Here is a 26,300-nt window from a genome sequence, read left to right as displayed (position 1 = left end):
GCCTTTAAATTGTTTAACTCATTCAAACGTTTCGGGTAGCCTTCCATAAGCTTCCCACAATAAGTTGGGTGAATTTTGGCCCATTCCTCCTGACAGAGCTGGTGTAACTGAGTCAGGTTTGTAGGCCTCCTTGCTCACACACACTTTTTCAGTTCTGCCCACACATTTTCTATAGGATTGAGGTCAGGGCTTTGTGATGGCCACTCCAATACATTGACTTTGTTGTCCTTAAGCCATTTTGCCACAACTTTGCTTGGGGTCATTGTCCATTTGGAAGACCCATTTGCGACCAAGCTTTAACTTCCTGACTGATGTCTTGAGATGTTGCTTCAATATATCCACATAATTTTCCACCTCATGATGCCATCTATTTTGTGAAGTGCACCAGTCCCTCCTTCAGCAAAGCAGGCATCTTTCTTGATGAGCGGCCTTTCAGGTTATGTCGATATAGGACTCATTTTACTGTGGATATAGATACTTTTGTACCTGTTTCCTCCAGCATCTTCACACGGTCCATTGCTGTTGTTCTGGGATTGATTTGCACTTTTTGCACCAATGTACGTTCATCTCCAGGAGACAGAACGCGTCTCCTTCCTGAGCGGTATGACGGCTGCGTGGTCCCATGGTGTTTATACTTGCGTACTATTGTTTGTACAGATGAACGTGGTACCTTCAGGCGTTTGGAAATTGCTCCCAAGGATGAACCAGACTTGTGGAGGTCTACAATTTTGGGGGGTTGATTTCTTTTGATTTTCCTATGATGTCAAACAAAGAGGGACTGAGTTTTGAAGGTAGGCCTTGAAATACATCCACAGGTACACCTCCAATTGACTCAAATGATGTCAATTAGCCTATCAGAAGCTTCTAAAGCCATGACATAATTTTCTAGAATTTTCCAAGCTGTTTAAAGGCACAGTCAACTTAGTGTATGTAAACTTCTGACCCACTGGAATTGTGATAGATTATTGAACTTAAAATTCACTCTGTCTCTAAACAATTGTTGGAAAAATGTATTGTGTCATGCACAAAGTATATGTCCTAACAAACTTGCCAATACTAGTTTGTAGACAAATTTGTGGAGTGGTTGAAAAACAAGTTTTAATGACTCCAACCTGTAAACTTCCGATTTCAACCATATAGATGTATGTGTGTATATATATACATTATTTTTACAGGAAAATTGACTGAGAACACATTCTCATTTACGGCAACAACCTGGGGGAAACTTATAGGGGGGAAAGGGAATGAGCCAATTTGGAGTTGGAGATGATTAGGTGGCAATGATGGTATGAGGGTCAGATAGCAAATTTAGCCAGGGCACCGGGGTTAACACCTGTACTCTTCCGATAATGCAATGGGATCTTTGGTGACCACAAAGAGTGTCAGGACACAGAAAGACGGCACCCTTCATATCACCTCCACCTTACCCGACACCTGAACCCACCACAATTTGCATAACGCCCAAACAGATTCACGAATGACGCGATCACCATTGCACTGCCCAATCCCACCTGGACAATATGAATAAATCAAATAAAAGTTTTAATGTCACGTGCGCCGAATACAACAGGTGTAGTAGACCTTACAGTGAAATGCTTATCTATAGGCTATAACAGTGCAAAAAAGGTATTAGGCGAACAATAGGAAAATAAAGAAATAAAAGAAACTGTAAAAAAAGCCCGTGAAAAATAACAGTAGCGAGGCTATATACAGGTACTGGTTAGTCGGGCTGATTGAGGTGGTATGTACATGTAGATATGGTTAAAGTGACTATGTAAAAGAGGGTTTGGGGGGGGAATACCTATATAAGAATGCTGTTCATTGACTAGAGCTCAGCCGTCAACACCATAGTGTCTTGCAAGATCATCACTAAGCACAGGATCCTGAGTCTGAACCCCTCCCTGTGCAACTGGGCCATAAACTTCCTGACGGGCCGACCCCAAGAGGTGAAGGTAGGCAACAGCACCTCCCCCACGCTGACCCTCAACACGTGGGCCCCACAGGAGTGCATGCTCAGTCCCCTCCTGTACTCCCTGTTGACTCATGACTGCGTGGCTATGCATGTCTCCAATTCAATCATCAAGTTTGCAGACAACACAGCAGCCTGATTACCAACAACGAGACAGCCAAGCGGTAGGAGTTGAGAGCCCAGGCAGAGTAGTGCCAGGAAAATAACCTCTCAATCAATGTCAACAAAGGAGCTGATCGTGGACTACAGGAGACAGCAGAGAACACGCCCCATCCACATTTGAAGTAGCTATCAACAAAGTCAGTGCTGGTAGGGTGTTAGTTTACAAAAGACCAGTGGTGGCAGAACGGAGTACTCGGGTTGGGGTGTAGGGTTTGAGCAGAGCCTGAAGGTAGGGAGGGGCAGTTCCTCTTACTGCTCCGTAGGCAAGTACCATGGTCTTGTAGTGGATGTGAGCTTCGACTGGAAGCCAGTGGAGTGTGCGGAGGAGTGGGGTGACATGGGAGAACTTGGGAAGATTGAACACTAGACATGCTGCGGCATTCTGGATAAGTTGCAGGGGTTTGATGGCACGAGTTCCTAGCCAACAGCGAAATGCAGTAGTCCAGATGGGAGATAAAAAAAAAGTGCCTGTATTAGGACCTGCGCCACTTATCATGTGAGGAAGGATCGGATTCTACAGATATTGCAGAGCATGAACCTGAAGGAGTGAGTCACTGCTTTGATGTATGCAGAGAATAACAGTGTTATCCAGGGTCACGGCAAGGTTCTTTGCTCTCCGGAAGGGGTACACTGTGGAGTCAACCATGATGGAGAGGTCTTGGAGTGAGCAGGACCTCCCCGGGAGGAAGAGCACATCTGTCTTGTCGAGGTTGAGGTAGTGAGTGTCATCCGCAGAGCAATGGTAGGAGAGACCCTGTGAGGATTTTTATTGAACCGTTATTTAACTAGGCAAGCCAGAACAGAACAAAGTCTTACTTACAATGACAGCCTATTAAAATGACAGAGGATATGACCGAGCCAAGTGACTTGGTGTATAGAGAGAAGAAGACAGGGCCTAGAACCATGCACTGAAGGACCCCAGTAGTGAGAGTACGTGATGCAGGCACAGATCTTCTCCACGTCACCTGGTGGGAGCGGCCTGCCAGGATACAATCCAAGAATGTGCAGCGCCTGAGATGGTGGAGAAGAGGATTATGTTTATATTTGAATCATTAAGCAAACGCTCGTATCCAGAGCAACTTACAGTAGTGAGTGCATACATTTTCATTTGTACTGGTCCCCCGTGAGAATCAAACCCACAACCCTGGCGTTGCAAGTGCCATGCTCTAACAACTGAGCCACACGGGACCATGGTTCATGGTGTCGAAGGCAGCGGATAGATCTAGGAGGATGAGAACAGAGGAGAGAGAGTCAGGATTGGCAGTGTTTGGGTTCGATTGGCAGTCTCCGTGACACAGAAGAGCCGTCTCAGTTGAATGACCCGTCTTGAAGCCTGACTGGTTAGGGTAAAGAAGGTTGTTCTGAGAGAGACAGTGAGAGGATTGGTCAGAGAAAACACGCTCAAATGTTTTGGGGAAAAAAAGAAGGGATACCAGCATGTAATTTTTTCGTCAGAGGGCTCAAGTGTTCGTTTCTTGAGGAGGGGAGCGACTCTGGCCATTTTGGACCTCACGAGTCGCAAGATTTCATCTGGAGAGAGTAGAAAGACCCCAGACCATGACGGACCCTCCACCTCCGATCCCGCTCCAGAGTACAGGCCTCAGTGTAATGCTCATTCCTTCAACGATAAACGCGAATCCAACCATCACCCCTGGTGAGACAAAACCACGACTCTTCAGTGAAGAGCACTTTTTGCCAGTCCTGTTTGGTCCAGCAAAGGTGGGTTTGTGCCCATAGGCAACGTTGTTGCCGGTAATGTTTAGGCTTACAACAGGCCTACAAGCCCTCAGTCCAGCCTCTCTCAGCCTATTGCGGACAGTCTGAGCACTGATGGAGGGATTGTGCGTTCCTGGTGTAACTTGGGCAGTTGTTGTTTCCATCCTGTATCTGTCCCGCAGGGGTGATGTTCAGATGTACCGATCCTGTGAAGGTGTTGTTACACGTGGTCTGCCGCTGCGAGGACGATCAGCTGTCCGTTCTGTCCCTGTAGCGCTGTCTTAGGTGTCTCACAGTACGGACATTGCAATTTATTGCCCTGGCCACATCTGCAGTCTTCATGCCTCCTTACAGCATGCCTAAGGCACGTTCACGCAGATGAGCAGGGACTCTGGGCATCTTTCTTTTGGTGTTTTTCAGAGTCAGTAGAAAGGCCTCTTTAGTGTCCTAAGTTTTCATAACTGTGACCTTAATTGCCTACCGTCTGTAAGCTGTTAGTGTCTTAACAACCGTTCCACAGGTACATGTTCATTATTGTTTATGGCTCATTGAACAAGCATTGGGAAACAGTGTTTAAACCCTTTACAATGAAGATCTGTGAAGTTATTCGGATTTTTTGAAATGATCTTTGAAAGACAGGGTCCTGAAAAAAGGGACATTTCTTTTTTAGCTGAGTTTATTTATATTTCGGACTCTGACATTGCTCGTTCTGATTTCTTAATTTCTTTTTTTGCTTATTTGTGCTTTTTGGATATTTTATACTAGATATTACTGCACCGTCGAAACATAAGCATTTCACTGCACCTGCGATAACATCTGCAAATCTGTGTACGCAACCAATAAACTTTGATTTGAACTGACTATACACCTTTTTCCACTACTGAGACATTTAACCTTCAACAGCTTGGCAAAGTCAACTCCCCAATTATGATCAGAATCTAATGAAGTGTCAAATTACATACTCAGTGCATGGCATGCAAGGACATGTTCCAAATATGAAAATGTGAAGATCTTAGGACAGAAATGGATTACTTAATTGTAATTTTGGTGTTTTTATGTGCCGGTCTCCTAGCTGTGCTCTATTGCCAACTGGGTATTGCCAACCGGCAACAGAGCACGAGGCAAACTAACTCCCATATCATATTACTCACCTGTCCAGGCTGACAGCGGTCATGACGGCTGCACAGGCCACCTGATTGCAGTTGTCCAGGGAGGTGATGATGGTGCAGAGGGTGCTGCCAAACACCCAATGCCCCCCCCGGGCCCACTGGTGGATCAGGAAGGGCATGACCGTCACGTGGACCACATCAGCCACGGCCAGGTTACAGATGTATACGTCTGGAACGGTCTTCTTTGTGGTCCTGTAAAATAACACACATCTTAACACTGTCTGTACTCTGTGTTTAATACATTCAGAACGAACAATAGTGGACTGCATAACTACTGCACACTTATCACATCTAACAACAAAGCAACAATCTGTGCTTGTTCAATTTTGTTTTGAGGGCTGTTCTGCCTCAAGGGGCAGAAAGAATGATAGATCGTTTGGTGGTGGTGCGTGTTGGTGGAGGATGTCATTAACATTCACATTTTCATTCACAAGCATGCTTGTTCGCAACCCAACCCTTCGCGACAGTACACTTAGCCAATCAAATGTCTTATGTAATCTTAGCCTAACCCAAACCTCAACCAATTGGAATTACTTGCCTAAACTCAACCAATCACATTTATTTCCTAAACATAGCTAATTGCATTAGTTTATGTTCTCAAGGCAGAGCTGCCCTTAAGAAGTTAAAGTAAGGAACTCCAATCTGCTTAATGCGTAAGGTCACATTGTAGGGCTGTGTTTTGAGATGATTCCTCCACAACCTTTATTTTATAGTTAACAAACCCCAGTGGAGCAAGATTTAAAATAAAGTTATCAAAAGAGTCATAATTGTGCCATCTAGTGGCTCCTGACCATCACCTTTCAACTTATTTTATCATGTGGCCTGAGGTACTCACTCTACCCTTTGGTTCCCCTCATGGGAACATCCCAAGATGCACTGCATTGGATTTTATTGACTGGTCAAATCAAAGGCCTTGCTTCAAAGTCTCTCTGTATGGAAATGGAAAGGACATCTACAATCAGTGTACACACAGCCGGGTAATGGGATCTTTAGGGTTGCTTTTCAAGTAAATTGTTCCACCTTAAGCAGTGTTTCCCAACTCCAGTCCTTGAGTACCCCAACAGCACACATTTTTGTTGTAAGACCTGGACAAACTCACCTGATTCAAGTCATTGAAGGATTGGTGATTAGTTGAATCAGGTGTGCTGGTCCGGGGCCACCACAGAAATGTGTACTGTGATGGGTACTCGAGGACTGGAGTTGGGAAACACTGACCTAAAGGACCTGCTGACACCAACTTTTATTTGATTTGATTTAACATTGAGCAAATACAGTGATAACACATCCAATTTGTGCTCCAGTGGTACACGTACAGTCCGGTGAAGTGAAATCCCAAGGAGAATGCCTTTAATGTTTGATTGCTCGATGTTATTACAGTCACTCTCCACTGAGTTCCATATCTCTGACTTTCTGTAGCTGTAAGCCGGGAAGTGCAAATCCTGATTGGTGACACACAATAATCAACTAATCATGGTCTTCAGTTTAGAATGCAGTTATACTGAACAAAACTACAAACACAACAGGTAAAGTGTTGGTACAATGTTTCATGAGCTGAAATAAAATATCCCAGAAATTTTCCAAACACACAAAAAGCTTATTTCTCTCAAATTCTGGGCACAGATTTGTTTAATTCCCTTTTAGTGAGCGCTACTCCTTTGCAAAGATAATCCATCCACCTGACAGGTGTGGCATATCAATAATCTGATTAAACAGTGTGATCATTATACAGGTGAGGACAATAAAAGGCCATTCTAAAATGTGCAGTTTTGTCAAACAACACAATGCCTGTCACGCCCTGACTGTAGATTGCTTTGTATGTTTCTATTTTTAGTTTGGTCAGGGTGTGATGTGGGTGGGTATTCTATGTTGTAAGTCTAGGTGTTGTGTTTCTATGTTTAGGCCTGGTATGGTTCCCAATCAGAGGCAGCTGGTTATCGTTGGGCAGCCTGTTTTCCCACTATGGGTGTGGGTAGTTATTTTCTGTTTAGTGTGTTTTGCACCTGACGGAGCTGTTTCGGTTGTTTCTTTTGTTCCTGGTTGTATTTAGTGTTCAGTTTATTAATATAATGATGGACACTTACCATGCTGCATCTTGGTCCTCACCTTCTCCTTCCAACAGTCGTTACAGAACTACCCACCAAAAAAGGACCAAGCAGCGTGGTAACCAGGAGCAGCGTGGAATGGACTCATGGAGTGGAGTTGAGGCAGCAGGTAAAGGGAGCCAGCGCTTTGAGGGAACACGGCTGGCAAGGAAGCCCGAGAGGCAGCCCCAAAGATTTCTTGGGGGAGCCACACGGGGAGTGTGGCTAAGTCAGGTAGGAGACCTGAGCCAACTCCCCGTGCTTACCGTGGCGAGAGGTGGGCCGGGCAGGCACCGTGTTATGCCGTGAGGCGCACGGTGTCCATCGCAGCTCCTCGTATCGGCCGGGCTAGAGTGGGCATCGAGCCAGGAGCAATGAAGCCGGCTCAGCGCATCTGGTCTCCAGTGCGTCTCCTCGGCCCGGGTTATATGGCACCAGCCCTACGCACGGTGTCCCCGGTTCGCCAGCACAGCCCAGTGCGGTCTGTTCCACCCCACCGCACTGGCCGGGGTACGGGGAGTATCCAGCCAGGACAGGTTGTGCAGGCTCGGTGCTCAAGACCTCCAGTGCGCCTCCACAGTCCGGTCCATCCGGTGCCTCCTCCATGCACCAGGCCTCCTGTGGCAGCCCCACGCACCAGGCTGTCTCTCCGTCTCCTCCCTCCAGAGTCTCCCTCCTGTCCGGCGCTTCCAGAGTCTCCCTCCTGTCCGGCGCTTCCAGAGTCTCCCTCCTGTCCGGCGCTTCCAGAGTCTCCCTCCTGTCCGGCCGTCAGTGAGGAGCTGCCGGGGCCGCCCGTCAGTCAGGCGCTTCCGGGGCCGCCCGTCAGTCAGGCGCTGCCGGGGTGTCCCGTCTATTCGGGGCCCGCTGCAAGGGTCCCCAGTCTGAGGGTCGCCGCTCCAAAGGCGCCATTTAAGTTGGCCAAGACTATGGTGGAGTGGGGTCCACGTCCCGCGCCAGAGCCGCCACCACGGACAGATGCCCATCAGACCCTCCCCTATGGGTTTAGGTTTTGTGGCCAGAGTCCGCACCTTTGGGGGGGGGGGGGGGGGTACTGTCATACCCTGACCGTAGATTGCTTTGTATGTTTTTAGTTCGGTCAGGGTGGGATGTGGGTGGGTATTCTGTTGTATGTCTCGATGTTGTGTTTCTATGTTTAGGCCTGGTATGGTTCCCAATCAGAGGCAGCTGGTTATCGTTTTCTCTGATTGAGAACCATACTTAGGCAGCCTGTTTTCGCACTATGGGTTGTGGGTAGTTATTTTCTGTTTAGTGTGTTTTGCACCTGACGGAGCGGTTTCTTTTGTTCCTGGTTGTATTTAGTGTTCAGTTTATTAATATAATGATGAACACTTACCGCGCTGCATCTTGGTCCTCACCTTCTTCCACCAACGGTCGTTACAATGCCACAGATGTTTTGAGGGAGAGTGCAATTGGCATGTTGACTGCAGTCCACCAGAGCTGCTGCCAGAGAATTTAAAGTTAATTTCTCTACCATAATGGAACCTGGTCTCAGAGAATTTCATATTATTCTGTACGGATATCCGAGACACTCCATTTAGTATGATATGTTATGAATTACAATTTTGATTATGTTACAAATTTGCAAAATGTACAATATTTAAAGAATTTGCAAAATGTTTATATTACAAATTCTGGCTAGGTTGCTAATGTTAGCTAGATGGCTAATTTTAGCTAGGCTAGGGGTTACAGTTAAGTTTCGGAGTAAGGTTAAAGGGTTAAGGTTAGGTGCAGGGTTAACTAAAAGGGTTAAGGTTAGGGGAAGGGTTAGCTAACATGCTAAGTATTTACAAGGTAGCTAGACAGTAGTGAAAGGTAGCTAACATATTAAAGTTGCCCATATTGAGATTTAAACTCACAACCTTTGGGTTGCTAGACGTTCGTGTTATAACCCTCTATCTTATGCAACCATACCAAACGTAACATATCATACTAATTTCAGTATCCTGGATTTAAATGTACCGAGATGTATGCCGAGTCTGAGACCAGGTTGCATAACCTCAACATAATTTTAGAGACTTTGGCAGTACATCCAAACGGCCTCACAACCGCACACTACATGTAACCACGCCAGCCCAGGACCTCCACATCTGGCTTTTTCACCTGTGGGATCGTCTGAAACCAGCCACCCAGACAGCTGATGAAACTGTGGGTTTGCACAATTAAGAATTTCTGCACAGACTGTCAGAAACCGTCTTAGGGAAGCTAATCTGTGTGCTTGTTGTCCTCACTAGAGTCTTGACCTGACTGCAGTTCGGCATCGTAACAGACTTCATTGGACAATGCTCACCTTCGATGGCCAATGGCAGAAGTGTGCTCTTCACGGATGAATCCCGGTTTCAATTGTACCGGGCAGACGGCATGTATGGTGTCATGTGGGTGAGTGGTTCGCTGATGTCAAAGTTGTGACCAGAGTGTCCCATGGTGGCGTTGGGGTTACGGTATGGGCAGGCATAAGCGACGGACAACGAACACAAATGCATTTTATCGACGTCAATTTGAATGCACAGAGATGCCGTGATGAGATCCTGAGGCCTATTGTCGTTCATTCATCCGCAGCCATCACCTAATGTTTCAACATTATAGTGCATGGCCCAATGTTGCAAGGATCTGTACACAACTTCTTGAAGCTGAAAATTTCCCAGTTCTTCCATGGCCTGCACACTCACCAGACATGTCACCCATTGAGGTATCAGCTGACCTCAATCTCTTGTTTAGTAATTCTAGAAAGGATAGAAGAGAGCGGAATATTCAATCTCTCTAAAACTGACTAAATATTAGCACTACACTGATCTATTTACTTGTGGGTAATACCATTCAAGCTGGATAATAACCCCAAAAAACATAAGGCTAGAGAAATGTATTGATAAATATTACGAACGCAGTCAAGGCCAAAAGATGTCGGAGAGGATCCAGGGAAAATATTGAGAACCAAACATCAAGAGAAACTACGAGATTCCTCGACAGATGATTTATGATGTGCACTTGTAAGTAAAGGATATGAAGGCGAGGCTAGGAATGAGTGACAAAAAGCTCAAAAGGTACAGGCAATACTATTGAAACGGATGTTAAAGAACTTAAAAAGGAGAACATGTCTCTGAGAGAAGCCTTACTTGAAATAAAGACTAGATCCATGCGAGAAAAACAATCCAGTACTTACTGGTATCATAGAAAATGAGGGTGAAGATCCTGAAAGTGAAGTGAAAGAATTCCATCTTAAAACCGCTGCAGAACCTAGGCAACACTGTCAACAAAATCAAACTCGAATGTGTACACAAGTTCAGATAGAGGACAGCGATACGAGTGCACAATCGTTGCCAAATAATGGTCAAAAGTTTTGCTGGCACAAAATAGGTATGAATGAGAAATGATCATACCCTAGACATCTACCAGAGTGATATCTCAGATGTATTCTACGGTTATCCCCAATCCATCAGTAGGACCAAACAATCCATTGAGGGGCTTGTCCGCTCCCCTCTGTTCTTGTGGCGACGTTTACAACTTGATTTGTTTCCTGATCGGGCGGCCTTGTACAGTGTTGCACCCCACCCACTGGCCCCAACAAGGCTCATCATGGGTCTGGGCTTGTATACCCCCCTTTGTGTCTCGGGACCCACCCACCAGTGGTTGGTGTCCCTTTGTACAAGTTGTCGGCAGCAGCTTTGTTAGTAGATTGGCCATAACCTTGTGCTTCAAAAAGCTCAGTGGCTCTCTTGGCCTGCCATTCACTACAGTGTCTGTGTGGTAACCGTTCCAGTACCTGCGAACTGAGACAAGGATATATTTTGGTGACTTCGCACAGTGTTTCACCAGTTGGAGTCACCGGCCCAGTGGCGGGACTGATACCGTTAGTTTCATTGTACAGGGTTTCTGTCCCCCTCAAAGCAAAAAATGTGTCTTCGGAAGCCGTGTACACTCTGAACGTTGATGCTTTGTTTTGCCCGCGGTGCTCGCGGAAGTGTCTGAAGGACAGGTTAAGTTAATCTTAGCTACAGTATTGCATGACTCTGAGGAGGGAAGTTGCTCACTCAGAGTTCTGGCTCGAAATCATGAAAATAATATTCTCAGGTTTGTTGATTGGATGTGACGAGATATCGTAATATCGGAGTCAGATTCTGCACCAAGAGATGTCGCAACCTCTTTTTCCCAAGGGGTCCTTTTGACAGATAATCCTTGGTGATGACTGTTGTAGCCAGCATTAAGAGAAGACAGCGTAGTCAGTAGAGATGGCACGGTTACTTGTGACCACCATATTTTCTCCCCCAATCCATCAGTGGGACCGAACGATCCATCAAGTCTGCTCCGAGTAGCAGGTGTTCAGTTTCGAATCTGGTAACATACACAGGGTGAACAAGCTATATGTTTTGGAGGTGTAGTTTCAGCATGAGTCACATTGTGAGAGGCGAGGTAGTCCGAGTGAAACCTCAAAGTTTAGTTTCGCATCGTTCTGTTTTTGACCGACGGTTAGCTGGGTTCACAGTCCTTTTGAGATCATGTAACAACGATTGAGATATGAGCGATATTGTCGAGACAGACTTATTTAGCTTATGGGTTAAGCAGTCCTCCAGAACTGTTTCCAGGTAGCGATTTCCAAAGTGTAGTGTTTGTTCAACAACGTGATGTGTCATTTGTGTTCATGGTGAAAACGGATCGACTTATTGACGTTTGAGTGGAATTGGCTATTGTGATGTGGTTTGCCTTGTGCATCGCAACATTTGTATCGGAGTCTATAGTCAAAGCCTGTGGGCTTGCTTCTTGATCGAGCGGGCCCTGGATAGGGTTGAGTGAGAGCAGGGTTAGATTACACCTCTAATTGCAGCCCAAAAAAGTTCAAGTAACAGACCCATCAAAACGTCAGCTGTTCAGAGGAGACTGCGTGAATCTGGCCTTCATGGTCGAATTGCTGCAAAGAAACCATACCAAAGGACACCAATAAGAAGAGACCTGCTTGGGCCAAGAAACACGAGCAATGGACATTTCTGGCGGAAATCTGTTTCCCAACCACTGTCTTTGTGCAATGCCGAATAGGTAAACTACTGATCTCCGCATTTGTGGTTCCCACCGTAAAGCATGGGGAGGAGGTGGTGTGGGGGTGCTTGCTGGTGACAGTCTGATTTATTTAGAATTCAAGGCACACTTAACCAGCATGCATCCACAACAATCATCCGACCTCTCAACCCAATTGAGATGGTTTGGGATGTGTTGGACCGCAGAGTGAAGGAAAAGCCGTAAAATCATGGATATATTGGAACTAGTGGCTTTATGGAGGCTTAAGTATCCTGACCTAGTGAGTGAGATATCCATGGTGGAGGCTCAATCAAGCAAGTCGTCTTGACTACTTTCTTATGTCATCTTCGCTGGCACCAAAAGTTTAAAGTACAACTGGAATTTATATTTAAATGTCTGGAATATTTCAATTTTGGAGAATCTCTTAAACAATGGGTTAAAGTTACGTAAAGTAGCCCTAGGTGTAAAATTGTAAATAATGGCTACTTCTCAAAGTATTAAACTGAGTAAAACAAGGTTGTCCACTATCATCAAATCTATTTATTATGGCCATCGAAATGTTGGCTATTAAAATCAGATCCAACAATATCAAAGGGCTAGAAAAAAATATTGGATGTGATTACAATCTATCTACAATATTAAAGCTGATCTACCCCCTAAAATAAAAATAAATACTCCCCAATGGACTTGGGAGAGGCGAAGGTCGAATCATGCGTCCTCCGAAACCACCCAAAAATCTGCAAAATAATTTTTAAAACAATCCATAGAAAGTGGGTTACAATTTCAGTTTAAACCACCAGAACTCAAATATACTAATCGATCAAAAAAACATTAAAAAAAAGAAAGTTAAACGGTATAACCCTTTGTAAATGGTATCATAAATAGGACTGGTGGTGTTATGTCACACATGCAACTAACAAACGTATATGGAAATGTATGCTCTACTCAAAATAAACTAATTACCGCAAAAATGTAAGGGGTATGGAAGGGAAAGTTAACTTGACGGACTGGTGCACTTCACAAAATAGATGACATCATGAGGCAGGACAATTATGTGGTTATACTGTAGCAACATCTCAAGACGTCAGTCCGGAAGTTAAAGCTTGGTCGCAAATGGGTCTTCCAAATGGACAATGACCCCCAAGCACACTTCTGAAGTTGTGGCAAAAAAACGGCTTAAGGACAACAAAGTCAAGGTATTGTAGTGGACATCACTAAGCCCTGACCTCAATCTTATAGAAAATGTGTGGGCAGAACTGAAAAAGCGTGTGCGAGCAAGGAGGCCTACAAACCTGACCCAGTTACACCAAAAATCACCCAACTTATTGTGGGAAGCTTGTGGAATGCTACCCAAAATGTTTGACCGAAGTTAAACAATTTAAAGGCAATGCTACCAAACAATCAATTAGTATATGTAAACCTCTGACCCACTGGGAATGTTATGGCTGAAATAAATCATTCTCTACTATTATTCTGACATTTCACATTCTTAAAATAAAGTGGTGATCCTAACTGACCAAAGAAAGGGAATTTTAACTATGATTAAATGTCAGAAATTGTGAAACTGAGTTTAAATGTATGTAAACTTCTGACTTCAACTGTACACGTTTACAAAAACAATATGGGGATTGGAAATGCAGACAATTACATTGTTGGACGCCACAATCCATCAGCTATATTAAAGCTGATCTACACCCTATAAAAATCTATTAAAATTAATCTGTGAAGGACATGTCACTGCATCAGGCAAATGGTGGTCCAACCAGATACTGACTGGTTTTCTGATCCACTTTTCTTTTTTTTCCTTCTGTATTCCCTCATGTGAAATTCATAGATAAGGGGCTAATGAACTGTAACTCAGTAAAATCATTGCTACTATTGCATGTTTTATATTTTAGTTTAGTTTATAGAGGTGTGTTAGCTTTAGGGCTGGGGGGGAAAGTTTGACACCAATCAGGCTCTCGAGGACTGGAGTTGCCCATCCCTGATCTATAGGGTGGTTGGCCACAGCGGTTGAGAAAATATGCCTTCACATAATCCGCACAGTCAATCCATATATTTAATCTACACACACTCATTAGATTGACTGACTGAAACGCCCCCCCCCATCAGTGAGTTTCACATTGATCAGATTCTCAAAGGGAAAGGCCACATTCCCAGTTAATTTATCCTCTTCAGAAAAAACTACAAGTAAGTATTTAATGAATTCGCCACAATGATAGCAATGGATTACGAGTAACAAATTGTTAAAAGCAGCCAACTGAAGGAAAATGTCTTTCCACAGTCCAGGGCGCTTAATGTGGATTTACAAAGAGCATACTTTCAGTAAAAAACAAAATGTCACATAGTAGTTCATTAAAACTGCATCTCGTACAACAGTTATGTTAAACAGCGCATAGGCCTATTTTGCATAATGAGCGATTACATATGATCTTACAATGCACATTAACAGATCAGTGAGTGCATTGACTTAAATAATGAAAAGGCAACTGTGGGTACATTGGTAATGAAAAGTGTTTGGCATCTTAATCAAACTATTATTTAACTAGGCAAGTCCGTTAAGAACTAATTCTTATTTACAATGACGGCTGGGGATTCGATTTAACAACCTTTCGGTTACTGGCCCAACACTCTAACCACTAGGCTACCTGGCGCCCCTCACCTAGCATGAGGTAATTTAACAATGGGACATTTTTATTGAATCAAATATTTACTTTCGAACAGACACTACACATTTGAATGTTTCTAGAAAGGAAATTCATTAGTCATCTCAACCATTTATAACATTTTGTAAATCCATCTGCTTAACTTTTGCAGAAAAAGTGTTAGGTTTGTTGTGATATCAATGTAGACGGAGTTGTCTGACCAGATCCCACTGGGCACACACTGGTTGAAATTAATGTCATTTGTTAACGTATTGTGACGTGGGATCAACGTGGAAAATACGTTGGATCCAACAATTCCTGCCTGAACAGTGACTCCTACTGTTATGAGGGGTAATGCAGTTCAGTGATAACGAGTCTATCATCCAGATGCTATGTCCCGTGCTTAGCTGTGTTCGTTTCAGCTGAGCTATCATGTCAAAACAGTTTAGATATTGATGAGCTTCCATACTCATTTGCGTAGACCAGGTTTCCCCAAACTCAGTCCAGCCCTGCCAAATTCATTATATGAATAATATACTTTTATCTTTGGATATTGTATTTTATATAAAGGATGGTTGGTTGATGTAAAACAAAACAAAAAATGTAGTCTACAAAATGATTAATAATGGTGGGTTCACGTCATCAAGCAAAGTTGAAGAATAGGGCTAAAGCAAACTATTTTAGGTGCATTTCAAGTTGTATTTGTTTTAGTGTGTTTCTTTGACTTTGATTGATGGTTCAGATGGAGATGTGAATCCATCATATCAATGATTCATTGTAGACCTATTGAACCGTGAACGCAACCAATTAACATTTAAGGGCGATGTTCTCACGGAAGTTTATTTCCCCTCATAACAGGAGCCACTGTTCAGGCAGGAATCGTTGGACTATGGTTTCACATTTTATTTCAATAGGCCTCTTTATTCTAGGTTGACGTTATGTGAAAACAATTACATTGATTCAAACATACCATTTTTACTATCAACATTCAAAGGTCACGTGTAATCAAGTATAACATTCTACATAACTTTCAACCATTCAATATAAGATGAAACCCGTGTCTATGGAATTTGATGCAATTTCAACATATACATGGTTCTGACGATCATCTTGAAATTAGATTGATGTATGAACCCGTTAGTCAGGTTGTCCATTTAAGTTGAAGTTTTAACTTAATTGCAATGTTTACGTTAGTTGAAATTAGATGGTTAAACTTTTTTTCAAATCCACTAATGCCGCGTCACAATGTGTTGACAAATTATGTTGAAACAACTTTGATTCATCTGTGTGCCCAGTGGAACGCGGTGATACATACCTTAGGATAGTCACCAAGACCAGAATGTTTCCTACAAGCCCCGTTGAACAGAGGATTCCAATGAGAGAAGGCAAAATAGTGGTCTCTGTTAGACGGACAAAATTATAATAAAAAAGATCATGGTCATTGCACTCATTGTCCCAAGATTCATTGAGAAGAATTTGAGAGGTCCGATTCCAGAATACACGTCCGTCCATGGTGGAAAAGCAAAAACGCGTTCAAGAGCTGGTGATGAGTTACTGAAACTGAATTAAATATACTGTTCCATTGTCAAGTGGCGGTGAAGAATTTCCAATCATCACTGCTGAATGGTGGGAACTAACGTTCTCCTGAAGACTTGCAATGAAACTCCAAGAGCTCATTACGCACGCAGTTTGAACAGACGCCGTATACACGCTCATGTGCATTGGTCATGCTCGGTATGCTGTTTATCAAACGGAACACATTAACCAGATTGTATACGTTCCCAGAGCATAACAGGATGTTTTCTCTTGAGATAAGATTGAGATTATTTGTCCAAACATACTATTAAAACATTATTATTAGACATTTCTTGTTTTCTGTAAGGTTGTCAAAACAATACTGACTGTTCCTTGTATTTTTCTTTACAGGGGGACTATGTATAACAACTATTTCCAAATGTAATGTTACACGTTTAAGTGTTAATAAAAATGTATCTGGTGAAATTACTGTTTCCTCTTTACACATTGTGCAAATGCACAACAACATTCTGGCTGTCTAAAACACTACCAAAGGTCAATACATTGTGTAGGCCTAGGTCTGATTTACTGTAGTGGATCTCCTCGAGTTTCCTAGTCGGAGTTGTACAGTGCCTTGAAGTATTCACTCCTAAACTTTTTCCACGTGTTACAAGCTGAATTTGAAATGTATTACATTTAGATTATTTTTTTGGTCACTGGTCTACACACAATACCCCATAATTGTAAACTGAATTGTTTTTAGACATTTTTACAAACAAATGGAAAGTTGAAATGTCTTTAGTCAAGCATTCAAACCCTTTTTGTTATAGCAAGTCTAACTAGATTCAGGAGTTAACATTTGCTTAGCAGGTCCCATCAGAAGGTCATGTGCAATAAGTGTTTCACATCAATAAAACAACTACCTCATCTCTGTACCCCACATACAGATAATTGTACGGTCCCTCAGTCGAGTAGTGAATTTCAACCACAAAGACCAGGCAGGTTTTCCAATGCCTCGCAAAGAAGGGCACCTATTGGGAGATGTTTTTTATTTATTTTTAAAGCAGGCACTAAATATCCCTTAGAGCATTGTGTAGTTATTAATTACACTTTGGATCGTGTGAATACTTATGTCAATTAGATGTTTGTTTCATTTTCAATACAATTAGCAAAAACATGTTTTCACATTGTCATTATGGGGCATTTTCTGTAGATTGGTGAGAAAATATTTTGAATTCAGGCTGTAACAATGTGGAATTCGTCAAGGGATATGAATACTTTCTGAAGGCACTGTATACCATAAATGTATTCACAAATGGACTAAAAGCTATGTCTGTGTACTGTCCTCTGGAAGATAACGTTCGGAAGACTGTTTATGATAAACACGTACTGTACACCAGCAACCCTTAGAAAACCACAGTGGCCATCTTTAATATTGACATCAATATCTGTAGTTCAGTGCCTGTACACGACGGAGCCATGTCATGTGGTGGAAATAAAACCCGTGGTATGCTTACACAATAACACACAATAGTGTCATGTCCAATGTAACACCCACTATCAAGGGAGGAGGACGCTGCGTGCAATTTTCTTATTGATATATACAGCACACACGTTGCAACTCAGAAGAAAAGTCAACACGCACAGTTTTTTTGTGCCAAAACATTGTAGTACAATTTAGTTAGAAAAGCAATGGTTGAATCAATCAACATTGTTTCCACATCATGGAGACAGCCAAGGAACTCATTTTTTTTCAAAGAGAGTAGAACACAAGGGATTTACATAAACCTGTATGTTTAATTTGTCCCCTATGACTGAACTAAATGGAGCCTATTTCCCGAGTGGCGCAAGAGATGTCACTACAGTCCCCGGTTCAAATCCAGGCTGTATCACATCCAGCCGTGATTGAAGGTCCCATAGGGCAGCCCAGCATCGTCCAGGTTTGGCTGGGGTAGACTCATTGTAAATAAGAATTTGTTCTTAACTGACTTGCCCAGTTAAATAAAGGTAATAAAAACTACTTATAACTGAAGAAGCAGCATAAGAGTAGAATTACAATGTCCAGGTGTTCTAATTTCTTTCAAATACCTGTTGATCCCTATTAACACTGCCTTGCGCAGTCACCAAGCACAACTTGGCTCCATTCCTGATTTCAGCAAAGTTGAGAAAAGTGGGAAAGCGATTAGACATCGGCGGAGATCTAACATGAAGAGAGCACATTTTGACACTCCTCTTATCACCCCACTGAGCCCACATGTGTTTGGGGGAATCAGAGTCCAGGCAGGCAGAGATTTCTATCTTCACTCGAGGCAGCGGGCTGACTGGAGCACTTTGCATAAAGATAAGGGGATGAAGAGGATAAATAATTGCTCTATCGTCTGAAGGATTGGAAAGAGAGCATCACTTATAACTGAGTGGTTAAAAGACGAAAAACAAAACAGTGGTATCATAAATGAACCAGACGTGTCAAAAGTCTCCACATAACAATATTGCATTGTCGTGATAGCTACAGTATGGTCGGATGATCTCATTTCTTTTGCAAGCCTTTTTCATAAAGGAACCATATATTAAGCTCTCACGTCACATATTACAAGACGTGATAGAGCTATGTAGCTATGGTCGGGCATTCTAAGGTCTGTTGCTGCCTAAAAACATGGCTCTGCCCAGCCTACCTGTTTGAGCAAGTGATCTGTATTATGGGGTTGACCACTTCTCATACCCAGACAGAAACTAAAGGTCACTGCTTAGCAGCATCAGTCCATGGGTAGCTCTCACTGTGCTGAAGTCAGTGTCAGTATTTTTATTTGCTTTTATTGGTTACTCTGTCTTCAAAAGAGAACATTACAATCAACATTTGTTACTTTACTTCCTGAACTTCTCAAATAAATAACCAGACGGACAAATAATGTCTCAGTCAATTCTCTCAAGGTGGTTGTGAGTCATTAGGTGGAATTACGATCAGTCTGGAAGACCTACTGTAGACTCAAAACAAACAATTACAGAGTGGATAGACTAAGGATTTTAAGAATCTATCAAACAATATGATGACAGACCAGAGTATGTGAGTGGAGCGACGCTGGAGTGGAGTGAGGAGCCTGCCCAATTTGACTGGAGAGTGGAGAGAGATTCCCAAAGGCTGGAGTGTCCAATTTTGCACCAATAGCGCTCCAGTAGCACTCACTTCACAAACTCGGGGCATACCCGGCCCAGCATGCATTTGTTGTCTGCTTGTGGGCTGCTTTAGGCCCTTGCTTTAGCTAATGTCATGGAGTTCGCAAAATATTTTCATAAAGAAACTGAAAAAACAAGGTGACTTACAAAGATGAGGACCAACAGCAAGAGAGGAAGTGCGGTGATGTAATGTCCACAAATAAAGAATCATTGTGGAATCTGAAAAGACACAAATCCTGAAAGCATGATGGTGTACTTACTACGTGCACATGCTAAAAGAAAGGAATGAGGTGGTTAGCTAATTAAGTCATCGCAGCAAAGTATTTATAAACAAAAAATCTGATCTCTTAAAAAGTTTCCTTCATTTTTGTTCTGTTGTCTATACAATAGGCCATAATTGATTTTGGCCCAATAGGCCTGACATATTTATTATTTCAAGCAGCTTACCGTTTGGTTGAGTTATTTATTTTATTATAAAAAATGTTTTACCCCTTTTTCGTGGTATCCAATTGGTATTTACAGTCTTGTCCCATCTCTGCAACTCCCGTACAAACTCGGGAGAGGCGAAGGTCGAGAGCAGTGGGTCTTCCCGAAACACGATCCCGCCAAGCCGCATTGCTTCTTTGACACAATGCTCACTTAACCCAGAAGCCAGCCGCATCAATGTGTTGGAGGAAACACCGTACACACCGGCAACCAAGTCAGCATGCATGCGCCCGCCCCGCCACAGCAGTCGCTAGAGCGGGATGGGACATTGACATCCCGGCCGGCCAAACCCTCTCCTAAACTGGACCAAATGTGCACGGTCTCATGGGTCTCCTGGTCGCAGCGGCTACGACAGAGCCTGGGACCGAACCCGGATCTGTAATGACACAGATAGCACTGCGATGCAGTGCCTTAGACCGCTGCGCCACTTGGGAGGCCTGGTTGGGTTATTTTGCCTAAAAACCTTTAGGCCTACCTAAAATAAAAAACACTCTGCATCCCTGCCCAGCCTGGCAAGAGCGGCCAAAAGGGTGTACAACATCCCCAGTGGCTCTGCAAGCATGGAGAGGATATTCTCCGCTGCTGGCCTGCTCTCCAGGCACCATGACATGAGCCTGAAGCAACAGCCTCTGGCCAAAAGGGTGTTTAGCATCCATCGTGGCTCTGCAAGCATGGAGAGGATATTCTCTGCTGCTGGCCTGCTCTCCAGGCACCATGACATGAGCCTGAAGCAACAGCCTCTGGCCAAACGGGTGTTTCTAAAAATGAATTCAAAGGCAATGAGGCATTGTTCATTTAATTTGTATTTAATTCTAAGTAAGTCACAGCTAATATGCACAATTATACACTATGATGATTTAATACAACAAAATGTTGTGCAAATGCTGAGCGCTTAATATCCCTGACTCCCTACAAGCCTAGCGTGTCACATTCATTAACGCTCCACAATATATTTCTTTGTAGGCTATAGCCTTGTAATAATTGAAATAATATAGCCTAAATAATTCACTTCCATTCCTTTTCAGGCTCCCTTTCTGGCTCCTGACCTATTTAGAGTGTTTATATGCAGTTTAATATGACATGTAGCCTACTTGAAATGATGAGTGCTTCTTGCATTCACCTTTTCGTGTTTATTATAATACTTTTCATTCAAAACATATGGTTTGGTTTCAATTCTTCAAAACCAAATAGTAGATCCAGTTAGTCACACAAATTGACGGGTGTTGGTTAAATTGTGATTTTAATGAATGGAGTGAATTTGGAGAGTTTTTTTCCTTGAGCAAGGAGCAGATTTTAGCGGTGGTTGGAAAGGACATGGAGCACCTGAGCTTGAGCACCACTCCATGAGCAATAAGCGGGATTTCTGACCCCTCAACTCCACTCACATACTCTGACAGACACTAATACTGTGAGTATGGTCGGGACTCAAGCCTTATATCCTTATATAGAATACCTAATGTTAAGCTGCTGAGCCTTTTATATACCAAGAGAGTTCTCAACCATAATTATCACTCTGTCTACATCCATTCTGACATTCAACGAACTGTACTGGAACATAAACAAACAAGAAACCGCTCCCCCAGAGGCAGTGTTTCTGGTGGTTGGAGACTAATGCGCAGAGGCATAAAACCGTCCTACCTCACTTTTACCAATACTAGGGGCGTTAAAACTCTAGACCACTTTTATTCTACCCACAGAAACACATACAAGGCCCTCCCTCGTCCTCCCTTTGGCAAATCTGACCATGACTCCAATCTCGTGCTTCCTGTTTACAAACAAAGGCTCAAACAGGAAGTACCAGTGATGCGCTCAATGCGGAAGTGGTCGGATGAAGCAGATGTGAGGCTACAAGACTGTTTCGCTATGTTCTGAGATACATCCGATACCGTTGAGGAGTTTACCACAACAGTCACAGGCTTCATCAATAAGTGCATAGATGATTTCGTCCCCACAGTGACTATACGAACATATCCAAACCAAAAACCATAGATAACAGACAATATCCACCTAGACTAAAGGCTATAGATACCCCTTACACGGAACAGGACACGGACATGGATGCTTCGAACACAATGAGACATCAAACACGCAAAAGGACGATACACTCAGGAAAAAAAGGGTTCCAAAGGGGTTCTTTGCGGAGGGATAAGCTTCTACCAAGAACTGTTTTGATAAGAAGAACCCTTTTGGAAGACAAGGGTTCTTTGTAAGGCAAAGGGTTATAATAACCTTTAACATCCTTAGAACCATTTTTGGAAGAAAGGGATCTTTGATAATTCTTTGGAAGGCAAAACGGCTTCTACAAAGAATCATATCATATATTCCAGCATGCTCTAGTGCAGGGATATTATCAGAATTGTTTGTTTTACTGTTATATCAGTTGTTTTTGCATTGATTGGTTGATACATTTCATGCAACACGAAGATAAATAACATATCGATTTCTAAACTACTCAATCTTCACTTCCCTGGCAATCATTCTGAATGCAGGTTGCGGGTGATTAACAATACTTCTTGTTGGATACCCTAACTCTAGCTGGATTCCAATAGGATTTACACATCACTTTGCAAGCCAGCATATTGTGACTTGCAGGCCTGAAAACCAGGAGATTCCTAACACCCCTGTGTTAGGATATAACTCGGCACTCAAAGAAAGGCCTTATATATGCAATGTATTGTCATAAATCATTCTATTTTAAAGGCTAATGGATCTGTTCATAGTGAGTTCTTGGAAAGGCACTCTATTTTACCTTTAGGGAAGTCAATTAAGAAGAAATTCTTATTTTCAATGACGGCCTAGGAACAGTGCCTTGTTCAGGGGCAGAATGACAGATTTGTACCTTGTCAGCTGGTGGATTCGAACTTGCAACCTTTGGGTTACTAGCCTAATGCTCTAACCACTAGGCTACCCTGCTGCCCCGGGTTCTTGGAAGAACCCTTCATAGAGGGTCCTAGATAGAACCATTTACAGGGGGGTTCTTTGAAGAACCAAAAAGGATGCTCGTCGTATGCATGCAGACAATAACAGATTACAAAAGGGAAAGCCAGCCGTGAGATGCCCATTGATGCAGAACACCTGTGTGAAAGCCCTTGTTTTTCCAGATGACGGTGTGATTTCACTCTCCATGGCCGATGTGAGCTAAATGTTTAAAACAAGTCAACAATCACAGACGGAATACCAAGGCATGTTCTCAAAGCATGCGCAGACCAGCTGGCAAGTGTCTTAATGGACATTTTCAATCTCTCCCTGTCCCAGTTTGTAATCCCAACATGTTTCAAGTTGACCACCATTGTCCCTGTTCTTAAGAGCTCCAAGGAAACCTGCCTAAATGACTATCGCCCTGTAGCACTCACATCTGCAATTATGAAGTGCTTTGAAAGGCTGGTCATGACACACATTAATAACACCATCATCCCAGACACACTCCAATTCAAATACCTCCCCAACAGATCCACAGATGACGCAATCTCAATTGCATTTCACACTTCCCTCTCCCACCTGGAAAAGAGGGAAATAACTATATGAGAATGCTGTTCATAGACTACAGCTCAGCGTTCAACGCCATAGTCCACTCCAAGCTCAAGCTAGAGAGCCTGAGATTGAACACCTCCCTCTGCAACTGGATCCTGGACTTCCTGATGGGTCAGCCCCAGGTGGTGAGGGTAGGCAACAACACCTCCGCCACGCTGACCCTTAACACGGGGGTCTGTCAGGGGTGTGCACTTAGTCCCCTCCTGTACTTGCTGTTCACCCACGACTGCCTGGCATCGCACGACTGCCTTACAACACAACAGTGGTAGACCTGATCACAGACGGCAATGAGACAGTCAGAAGCTTAGCAGTGTGGTGCCAGGACAACAACCTCTCCCTCAACATCAGTAAAACTAAGGACCTGATCGTGGACTATAGGAGAAAGAGGGGAGAGACCCAATCCACAGGACTATAGTGAAGAGGGTCGAGAGCTAAAAGTTCCTTGGCGTCCACATTACTAAGGGCTTAATATGGTCCACACACACCTGCACTGTTGTGAAGAGGGCACGGCAACACCTCATCCCTCTCAGAAGGCAGAAAAGATTTGGCATGGGCCCTCGGATCCTCAAAATGTTGCATAGCTGCAACATTTGAAAGCATCTTGACTGACTGAATCACCTTTATACCAGGCGGTGTCAGAGAAAGGTCAGAGACAGGTATTGTACACACCGTTTACATCAGCTCTCGTATCAACAGGCTCCGAGACAGCTTCTACCCCCAAGCCATAAGACTGCTAAATAGCCATAACACTACTAAATAGTCAATTAATGGTCGCTTGAACTATCTGCACTGACCCTGTGCACACTCACTAGACTATAAATACAGTACACACACTCCATTGACACCCCCACACATACAGGCACAACAAACACACTTTCACACATCATTTGCTGCCAAAACTGTTAATTTCTTTTATTTCTTTTATTATATATTATGATGCCTAGTCACTTTACCCTGCCTTCATGTAATTTTCTTTGTATTTATTAAACTATTTTTTTCTATTTATTCAACTAGGCAAGTCAGTTAAGAACAAATTCTTATTTACAATGGCCTACCAGGGAACAGTGGGTTAACTGCCTTGTTCAGGGGCAGAACGACAGATGTTTACCTTGTCAGTTCAGGGATTCGATCCAGTAACCTTTTGGTTACAGGCCCAACGCTCTAACCACTAGGCTATCTGCCTCCTATACATTACCAAAAGTATGTGGACACCTGCTCTTTGAACATCTCATTCCAAAATGATGGGCATTAATATAGAGTTGGTCCCCCCTTTGCTGCTATAATAACTTCCACTCTTCTGGGAAAGATTTCAACTAGATGTTGGAACATTACTGCGGGGACTTTGGGCAATTAGGCCTGGTTACGCAGTCAGTGTTCCAATTTATCCCAAAGGTGTTCGATGGGGTTGAGGTCAAGGCCATGTGCAGGCCAGTCAAGTTCTTTCACACAGATCTCAACAAGCTATTTCTCTATGGACCTCGCTTTGTGCACATGGGCATTGTCATGTGAACAGGAGAGCCTTTCCCAAACTGTTTCCACAAAGTTGGAAGCACAAAATCATCTAGAATGTCATTGTATGCTGTAGAGTTAAGATTTCCCTTCACTGGAACTAAGGGGCCTAGCCCGAACCATGGAAAACAGCCCCAGACCATTATTACTCATCCACCAAACTTTACAGTTTGCCCTATACATTGGGGCAGGTAGCGTTCTCCGGGCATATGCCAAACCCAGATTCGTCCATCAGACTTCCAGATGGTGAAGAGTGATTCATCACTCCAGAGAATGCATTTTCACTGCTCCAGAGTCCAATGGCGGTGAGCTTTACGCCACTCCAACCGACATTTGGCATTGCACATGGTGACCTTGTGTGCGGCTGCTCAGTCTTGGAAACCCATTTCATGAAGCTCCCGACGAACAGTTCTTGTGCTGACATCGCTTCCAGAAGCAATTTGGAACTAGGTAGTGAGTGTTGCAACCAACAATTTTTATGCACTGAGCTTGTGTGGCCTACCACTTCGTGGCTGAGTCGTTGTAGCTCCTAGACGTTACCATTTCACAATAACAGCACATACAGTTGACCGGGGCAGCTCTAGCAGGGCAGACATTTGACTAACTGAAATGTTTGTCTATGGAGATTGCATGGCGGTGTGCTCAATTTTATACACCTGTCAGCAATAGGTGTGTATGAAATAGCTGAATCCATCAATTTTAAGGGGTGTTTACGTACACTACATATACAAAAGTACCTCCCTCAAATACCTCTGATCTGGTACTGCTACTCCCTGTACATAGCACCATTCTTGTGTATTTTATTTTATTTGTCGTGTTACTATTTTATTTTGTATTATTTTTAAACTCCGTATCATTGGGAAGGACATTTCACGGTTTTACTCTGCATTTCACGGTTTTACTCTAATTCACACCTGAGCCAACATCTACAGAGTCTACAGTGAATGTGGTGTCCACAAACCTTGTGAATATAGTCTTTAATAGGCAGGCACATTGTTGGCAGGGCAACACACTTCTCTATAACCCCGGCCTTTGTGTATGGATGACCGACTCTTACCAGTATATCCATGGGGAAAGAGTTAGTCATGCTACTTTGGGACGGCTGAGTGGAGACATCGAACATGTGACATCAAAAACCCACTCTCCTCTCACCCTGTGCATCACTGCCAACAGTCTTTCTCCGAGTTATACGTTTTGTACACACATTTTCTGTTAGCTTTGAAGATTGTATTTTCCCTCTTTAGTATGACAGCGTCATGGGAGCAAACAATGGCGATGCCCAAAACCTCCCCAAGAAACCTCCCAAAGTACTGTACACCCA

At 43.4% G+C, this 26,300-nt stretch overlaps 1 protein-coding gene across 1 annotated transcript in view; it reads right to left on the bottom strand.

The window, feature by feature from the left end:
* The window catches only part of mchr2a (melanin concentrating hormone receptor 2a), a 33,540-nt gene extending 17,232 nt beyond the window's left edge, over window positions 1–16,308 (bottom strand). Inside the window, exons 1-2 of the mRNA XM_029643558.2 lie at window positions 16,083–16,308; window positions 4,999–5,208 (exon numbers count right to left, since the gene is read on the bottom strand). Of these exons, the coding sequence (XP_029499418.2) occupies window positions 4,999–5,208; window positions 16,083–16,279 (407 nt within the window). The 5' untranslated portion in view covers window positions 16,280–16,308. The remainder of the gene's footprint in view (window positions 1–4,998; window positions 5,209–16,082) is intronic.
* Window positions 16,309–26,300: the final 9,992 nt, after the last annotated feature.

This window comes from Oncorhynchus nerka, linkage group LG3 (genome assembly GCF_034236695.1).
Source record: "Oncorhynchus nerka isolate Pitt River linkage group LG3, Oner_Uvic_2.0, whole genome shotgun sequence".
Taxonomy (NCBI): domain Eukaryota; kingdom Metazoa; phylum Chordata; class Actinopteri; order Salmoniformes; family Salmonidae; genus Oncorhynchus; species Oncorhynchus nerka.
This window is presented reverse-complemented; position numbering and strand designations above follow the sequence as displayed.